This window comes from Malania oleifera, chromosome 9 (genome assembly GCF_029873635.1).
Source record: "Malania oleifera isolate guangnan ecotype guangnan chromosome 9, ASM2987363v1, whole genome shotgun sequence".
In the NCBI taxonomy this organism is placed as follows: Eukaryota; Viridiplantae; Streptophyta; class Magnoliopsida; order Santalales; family Ximeniaceae; genus Malania; species Malania oleifera.
Genome location: NC_080425.1, coordinates 73,629,963 through 73,638,084, shown reverse-complemented (window position 1 = coordinate 73,638,084; position 8,122 = coordinate 73,629,963). Strand labels below are relative to the sequence as shown.

The following is an 8,122-nucleotide window of genomic DNA, read 5'->3' as shown; positions in this document are numbered from 1 at the left end:
ACTCAGATTAGAAAAGGACTTGGGAGACACTTTTGACATCAAGGATCTGGGACCTCTTAAGTATTTCTTGGGCATTGAGATAGCACGCTCCCGCAAGGGCATTTCCCTTTCTCAGCGAAAATATGGCATTGATCTCCTTATGGACACTGGTATGTTGGGATGTCGGCCTGCTTCTACGCCCCTGGATCCGAATATCTCTCTTTCTGTAGAGTCTGGTGATCTATTGACAGACCCTTCGGTGTATCAAAGACTTGTTGGTCACCTCATTTACTTGACCAACACTCGGCCTGATTTGGCCTATGCAGTGAGCCTAGTAAGTCAGTTCATGCATTCTCCTTGGACTTCACATCTTGATGCTGTCTATCACATCTTACGGTATGTGAAGACCTCACCTGGACAAGGATTGTTCTATTGATCTGGAATACAATCAGGTCTTTCCGTGTTTACTGATGTTGACTATGCTGGGTCCAAGACTGACAAATGATCTACCTTAGGTATTTGTACTTTCAAGGGTGATCTCTTCTTTCTTGGAAGAGTAAAAAGGAGGCAGTGGTTTCACGTTCTTCTGCTGAGGCTAAGTATTGGGCTATGGCATAAGGTACTTGTGAGATCTTATGGCTACGCTCTCTCCTATCTGAGATTGAATTTTCTGTGATAGACTCTTCTTTGTTGTTTTGTGATAACAAGTTTGCTATTTTTCTCTCTTCTGATTCAGTTCTGTATGAGAGGACCAAGCATATTGAGGTGGACATTCACTTCACTAGGGAAAAAAGTTCGTTCTAGGATTATCTCTCCCCACTTTATCTCTTCCAAAGGCCAGGTTGCTGATGTCTTCACCAAGTCTGTTGGCCTAGGTTTATTACAGACTGCTATCTCCAAGCTTCGACTTGTCAACATCTTCGTTCCAACTTAAGAGGGAGTATTGAATATAATGTACAGTTTTAGTCCTACATCGGAATGTTAGGATAACCTCACTCTCTTGTATAGTTATATATATACATCTCCAAGTTGGAAGCAAAATACACTAAGTGAAATTCACTTCCTCTTGTAAAGTTCTCTCTCCTTTACTTTCTTCTTATAATAACTACAAGAAAAATAATAATAATAAGAAAGGCGAAAATAATCAAAATTGTTATTTTAAGGATGATAATCATTATAAAAATAATAAAAATTGGTAAGAAAACAATAAAAAATAATAACTACATTAATGATAATTACTCTTATGAAAATAATAAAAAATAATAATCAAACAAAAAAATAACAAATAATAATAATACTAATTATTATTATTATTATTATTATTATTATTACAACAACAACAAAACCAAGCCTTAGTCCCACTAGGTAGGGTCGGCAATAACAACTAATAATAATTACAATAAAAATAATAACCACTTATAATAATATTTATTATTAAAATAATAACCGCAAGAACAAGAATAATAAAAAATGAAATAATAATATAATAAATTATTATTTTACGGAGAATACTTTTTATAAAAATAATAAAAAAATAAATAATAACAACTAATAATAATTGCAGTGGCAACAATATTTACTACTATAAAAATAATAATAACAGATAGAAAAATAACAATAATAAAAAGGAAATAATAATAAATTTTAAGAATAATAATTAGTATAAAAGACAAAAAATGATAATAACAAGAATAAAATATAATATTACACTAAAAAAAATCACTATTGTAAAAAAAAATAAAAATTAGACAATTATTTAGCAGGGTTTATAAAAAAATGGCTTGTTTTTCATTCCATTATAGAATCCATTGAAGAATGCCAAATGCTGGAAAAAAAATTAAAACTGGATTCTTCCTTTATTAAATTTTCTAATATAAAAAAGGGGAGGCCAAGTTAATACATACAGAAGGAAGCTTGATAAGATGTGCAGGAGGGACTTGTGAATGGTTGGCTTGACTTAGCCACTTTTAATTTCCTTGTTCTTAATGCCTTGTATGAAAATGGAAAATGACAAAAAGTACAAAAAAATTTTTTCCATGCTAAAGAAGGCGTGAAGACAATAAAATGTATAGTAAATTAATACACAAAAAAATTATTTTATGTCATTAACATTTAATTTCTTTTACCTATGTTTTCATCTTCGTATTGGAATCTTGAGTTTTGAAATAGTGTGTTTTTAAATAAAATAAAATATAAACTTATATTAAGTTTTAGAAGTATATTTGAGTTGAGTCAAGTCAATACTAACGATTCTTAAATTTGACTTAACTAATATATATATATTTTATGAAGTTTGAGACTCGACATACAGATTGATCTCGAAATCAAACTCAAATTCGTTCTTAAAACTTGAACGTGATTCGATTAAGACCAATTTAATTAAAACTAATATTAAATACATGCATAAAACATATATTAAATACATAATATATTTAATATGCATAGAATATAGAAAATGTCACTTATATAAAATAAAACATATAAAATTATACAACTAACCCTGCAAACATATTATAAAGTTCAAACATGATTCATTCAATTTGAAAGCCAACTCAAAGTTAAGTTTAATTAACCGAAATAGAATTGAATCGAGTTAAAGCGAGGGAGTTGAGCCTTTAAAATTCATACTCTCAAAGGCAATTTAAATTTTTAACTTTCATTATCTATGTTAAGAGTGAAAAAATATGGTATTATTATTTTTGTTCCCTCTATCGCAATCTTTAATTTAAAACACATATCTAACTGTCTGAGAAGTTAATTTTATTGCTATCCAAAAGTAGCCTTTCGCTCTTTCATCTTATTGCCACAGAGAGAGAGAGAGAGAGAGAGAGAGAGAGAGAGAGAGGAGCTTTAGCTTTTGCTGATTGCACTTTTAGAGCCATGTTTGTTCATTACCACCACCCACCAAACCAGGCCTTGTTTCAGGAAAACAAGTGCTTTTTCATTGTCTTACCAAACCCTCCCTCCAGAAATAATAGTAATTATAAAAAAAAAACCCATTAACTCTGTTGGGGAAAAAAAAAAACAAAAACTAAAAATTAAACACAATTAAAAGCAACTAACTAAAATTTGGCCCCTTAGACAATGTAATTTTTTCGAAAAAAAAATTGGAAAAGGAAAACAGTTGATGTACAACAGGAAATATAAGAAACAATAGTCTGTAAGCAACTATTTCTTCCCTACTAAAATTTGGCCCCTTAGACAACGTAATTTTTCTGAAAAAAAAAAAAATAGAAAAGGAAATAGTTGATGTACAACAGGAAATATAAGAAACAATAGTCCGTCTTGGAGCGTTACACAGTTTTTGAAAGGTACACCAGGAGAAAATAGCCATGAATATCGCAAGAAAGGTCCCGCTTCAATGTCCAATCAAGGGGTAAACATCTACTAGCAATTGGGCATCAATTTCCCCTACTGTATCCGCTGCCACCAGCAGACAGAGACCGTTCCCTGCGCCTCCTATGCGAGTCATAATAATCATCGGTCCTCCTACCATAAGGGGAGCGTGATCTTCCTCGTCGATCCCTTGAATAAGGATCTCTGTCTTGCCATCGCCGAGGTGAATAGCTACGAGAACGCCTACGGCCATGTCCTGCATTTGTTCAGCCCCACAATGACAAATTACTTATTATACTGAGGAGTTGAAACTTCTCAAGCATAGCTCAACTATTCCGAACATGTTAGAATCTTACCTTTACTGATGTTTTAAACTAGCAGTAGATGGCATACAAGAAAACTAGAGAAGCTAAGGTGGGGAGGGACAAGTAGACTCTGGAGCTTAATATGAATCTAAACTGACATATCTTAAAATGCAGCTGCAAATAGACTGCTGTGATTTTACTAAGCTAATGACTGAAAGCTGAAGCAGGCTGCGTTGAAACTTGCGGGAGGTTGATCCTACAATATGGCTGCAAATAGGATGCTGTGATTTTAATTCAACCTACATGTGCGCGTGCGCGCGCACGCACACAGAGAGAGAGAGCTGATAAGTGTTTTTCATCTTCATACCCTCTGTAAGAAACAATTAGTCCAAAATAAGAGTGCTGATGAGTGTTTCTCATCTTGATACCCTCTTTAAGAAACAGTGAGTCCAAAATACGAGGTCACATCACACCAACTTCACGATTCATATTGTTGCATATAGTGTGGGCTCAGGCTCAAGCGCTAATCACTTGTAGGCAAGCCTGATCAAATGCCTGACATGCTTCAGCATCATAGGCAAAGGGCTATATATACAAAAGCCTTGAGGGCCAGAAGATCACGGTAGTAGTACTGAACTCAATTGATAAAAAACATCTGGTATTTACCTCGTTTATCTCTCAGACCATGATACCTGCCTGGAGTTGGTGTTCTGCCACGCTTCCTTTTTGCCTGCATGTACAGAAAATGCTAAAACCAACGCAACAACAGTTGACAGAAAGAAGCTATAGCCCTCATGCATACTGGTATTTCCATATTTGAACCTCTTCAAATTTTCAAGAAAATAACTAGAAATTGGCCTCTAGGATGATAATAATTACTCAACAAATCAAAGGAACAAGAAAATCTTAAGGACTGTTCACATGTTTTTAATGGTCACCCAGTCAACATTGCTTTTCTGGCAAGTGTAAGGTGATTAATTGGCCGTAGCAAGATTTTTTCTCATTGCCTTTCGTTTTCAGTGAACAAGACACCTACCTCCAATGGAATAGGCTGATAATCAACTGAAGCCAAAGGAATTAGCGAAATAAGATTTCGTTTCCTACATCTCTAGAGTTTTTTCAAAAATACAATTTCACAAAGTAACACAGCAATCATTAAAGATAATGATATTTACTTAGAAAAGGAACACAGGGCATACAACCCCCTTGAAAATAGTCGAAATTGGATCGATGAGTTTGCAATGTCGATGCAGAGCTCATGTGGTGAAGGGGTAGGTCAACTGTTTAGAGCTTAGATTGTGAATTCGATGTAGCTACACAGACCAGATCTGCTGCCGAAATATATCAGGCAACATTTCTGAAGATGAGCAGAAACCTTAAAAAAGAAAAAAGCTATAAGTAAATAACACATTGCTATGCCATTATATGTTACATCCATTTATGAGGAACCACACCTTCTCCACAGTGATTAATCGACCTTCAAGCACTGAGCGGTTTAGATATTTAATGCAGCGGTCTGCCTCCTCAACAGTTTCCATAGTAACAAAAGCAAAACCACGAGATTCTCTGGTTCGAGGGTCAGTAACAAGATGGCACTCCATAACCTGATTCCAAAACCAACATAAAAGATTTGGCAAACAAGAGAAAAGTAACCAAAAATTCATTTTTAATTTTTAGGCATGTATAAACACCAATAATTTCCAAGGAAATAAAACACTTATAATATTATGGACAAAAAAGCAAAGTGTAAACCATACATCTACTAAATAAAATAGGAGTGACTAGGGGTGAGCACAATTTGGTGAAAACCGAATTACCCAAATTAACCGAGCCAATTTAGTCAGTTTGATTCGGTTAAATTATAATTTGGCTTGGTCTGGATTTAAGTTTGGTTAAAAATCGGTTTTTGGTTTGGTTTGATATAAAATTAATTTCAATTAACCGAATTATATAAAAATAATAATTAATAATAATTATATATAATTTATATAAAATGTATTTTACACCTTACGGGTTATCCTTTAAGTCTAGGGTTCCATTTCTCTCCAATGAGTCCACTCTCTACTCTCCAACGGCAGCCTCCGGCCCTCCACTCTCCAGTCTCCAATCTCCAGTGGCAGCCTCTAAATTTCGAGAGAGTTTGATCACCTTGCTCGCAGGTCGCCCTTCGCCCTTGCCTTCGCTGAAGCCCTCCTGAGTCGCAGCCTCACCTGAGTCGCCTCCTTGCCGTCGCCCTAGCGACCAAGGCCTCACCTGAGTTGCCTCGTTCTTGCCATCACATCGCCCTAACCCTCGCCTGAGCCGTGATCGTCGCCCCTTGTGAGTCATGATCACAGATCACTGATCTCATCTCTTGCCCTCAAAATCAAAGCTCTCAAAGTAGAGTTGGGAAAAGTCCAATATACATTTACGCTCATCCTTTCCTTTTAATTTAATCGATATTATTTCACATTCTTAGCTCTAGAAATCTTGAATTTTGAAGGCTAACGGTATATCAATTTGGTTCGGTTAAATTCGGTTAATCGAATTAACCGAAAAATTTAGTCAGTTGAGGAATGGTCGGTTATTAGTAGTAATTCAGTTGGTTCAGTTTTGGAAATCTGTTAATTGAATTTTTTCTGTTAATTCGGTTAATTAACCGGATTGCATGAACCAACCAAATGCTCACCCCTAGGAGTGACTCCACATAAAGCAAGGAAAGTCAATCTAGATTTCATTGTTCCATGTCCTTAGGATGGCAAGGATGATGCATGACATGAAATCAACAACTGCTCATTAGATGTAAAAGGTAGCAATTGATGGCGGAACACCTGTAAACATTGACATTGGCATCTGAAGTACAAAACCATTTAATCTCTATGTGGTAACTATTTCATTCTTTCATTCCCAGCTAAGCTTCGGCTAGATACATATTACTAGATAATCACATTTTTATTCCCAGGTAGACAAACAAATGCATAGCGAAGGAGGTTCTGCTTTCAAACTGTCAACACATCATCCATAACCCTCAATGTAAGACATTCAACTATTAAATTCGGATTCTTGCCATATACAGAAACATAATCTCAGCATTTTCCTGACATTCTACCACAAGTTCTAAATTCTTTAACTATCCCTAGACCACATGATTCCTGGATGAGCACTACAACAATAGGAACACAAGCCCCCAAACTACATTCAAAGCAACCATACCTTCCCTTCCTTGCCAAAATATCTCTCAAGATCACTAGTAGCAACTCTTGTGGATAAGCCAGTCACATACAAGTTATTGCCAGGATTTTTTGATTCATGGGACTCACGGCTCCTGAAGAAAAATGAATTAAGTATGAACACGGTCATGTCTGTCATGCAAAAGAAAAAGAATATAAAAAAGAAGGGAGTTTAAATTGCTAGGATGCATACCTCGAACGGCTCCTTCTAGACCTGGACAAAGATCTAGATCTACGTCCTCTAACAGGCGAGGGTGAGCTGGGTGGCGAAGTAGATGACCTGCCCATCATAATAATAACTATAGATATAAGCAAACTCAAAATAACAACAACAATAAAATGGACAAAATCATAACTAATGACATCTTAATTAAAAGGGGAACACACCTTTCTACCCTTGTGTAAGTCATCTATCAGAAAAAACAACAGGTCAAAAGTTTAGAAGCCCTTCAACATCATCAAACAGATAATAATCAAACTTATCATTCGTCTTGTAGCCAGAAAATGTACAACAAGAGGGCAAAAATTAGACGTAAGTTTCCCAAAACTGTTTTAGAAGAGAAGATCCAAAATTCGAAAATTTTTTTTTCCCGACACACTGTCAACACACAAACAGAACAGTAATTTAAATTTTATCAACGATCTGGCAGTGAATATGAGCTCCCAAATCCCGGAATTTGAAATTACAGGAAAGATCCAAAACGAATCAAAGAACGCAGGATATTATCACATGGATCGGTCCAAGTTTCGTGGGGGAAAGAAATTCGAACACACCTCGGAATCGACTGCGCGTTAAAAGAAAGGCAACAATGAAAAAGATGCTAGAAAGTGGATCGATCAAAGCATACCTCTCGCGCGCGCTCTGCCTCTCTCTATCTCTCTCGCTCGCACGCTCGCGATTTCGAAGCCCTAACAGAGAGCGAAAGAGGGGAAATCGAACGTTCGACAAGTGACGCCTCCGAAACAATAATGCAAATGTTTATTGTGCTTGGCGCGTGCGGGGGGCGCAAACGTTATGGTTGTTGCCCGTGCCTATTTAGTTGTCACCGTCATGAGTGTATCCGAGTGATCGAGTCGACCCAATTCAGTGGAATATATTTCAACTTCACTCAATTCAAAAAAATTGACCTCAAATTTATCTTGACTTTCTTCAAATTTGAGCATGACTTGGAGTCTTGGATACACTTAATTTAATTATAAATTAATATAAAAATAAATATTAAATATATGTATACACTTGTATAATGTAAAAAAAGAATAAAATTATAAATTTTTTATAAACTCGATTAGGTT

At 35.6% G+C, this 8,122-nt stretch overlaps 1 protein-coding gene across 3 annotated transcripts; it reads right to left on the bottom strand.

Annotated features, from left to right (window-relative positions):
• Window positions 1-3,203: 3,203 nt before the first annotated feature.
• Window positions 3,204-7,903, bottom strand: LOC131164405 (serine/arginine-rich splicing factor SR45a-like). Of its 3 annotated transcripts, none has more exons than XM_058121553.1 (7): window positions 7,678-7,903; window positions 7,217-7,239; window positions 7,023-7,109; window positions 6,813-6,924; window positions 5,075-5,224; window positions 4,287-4,350; window positions 3,204-3,571 (listed from the first exon to the last, which is right to left on the bottom strand). In XM_058121553.1, exons 2-7 carry the CDS (start codon window positions 7,237-7,239, stop codon window positions 3,381-3,383), a joined length of 627 nt encoding a protein of 208 aa, XP_057977536.1. In that variant the 5' UTR covers window positions 7,678-7,903; the 3' UTR covers window positions 3,204-3,380. The 3 variants fall into 3 exon arrangements, with proteins under 3 accessions (XP_057977536.1, XP_057977535.1, XP_057977537.1); XM_058121552.1 differs by having other exon boundaries at window positions 7,217-7,276; window positions 7,678-7,846; XM_058121554.1 differs by lacking the exon at window positions 7,217-7,239 and having other exon boundaries at window positions 7,023-7,128; window positions 7,678-7,848.
• Between the last annotated feature and the right edge of the window lie 219 nt (window positions 7,904-8,122).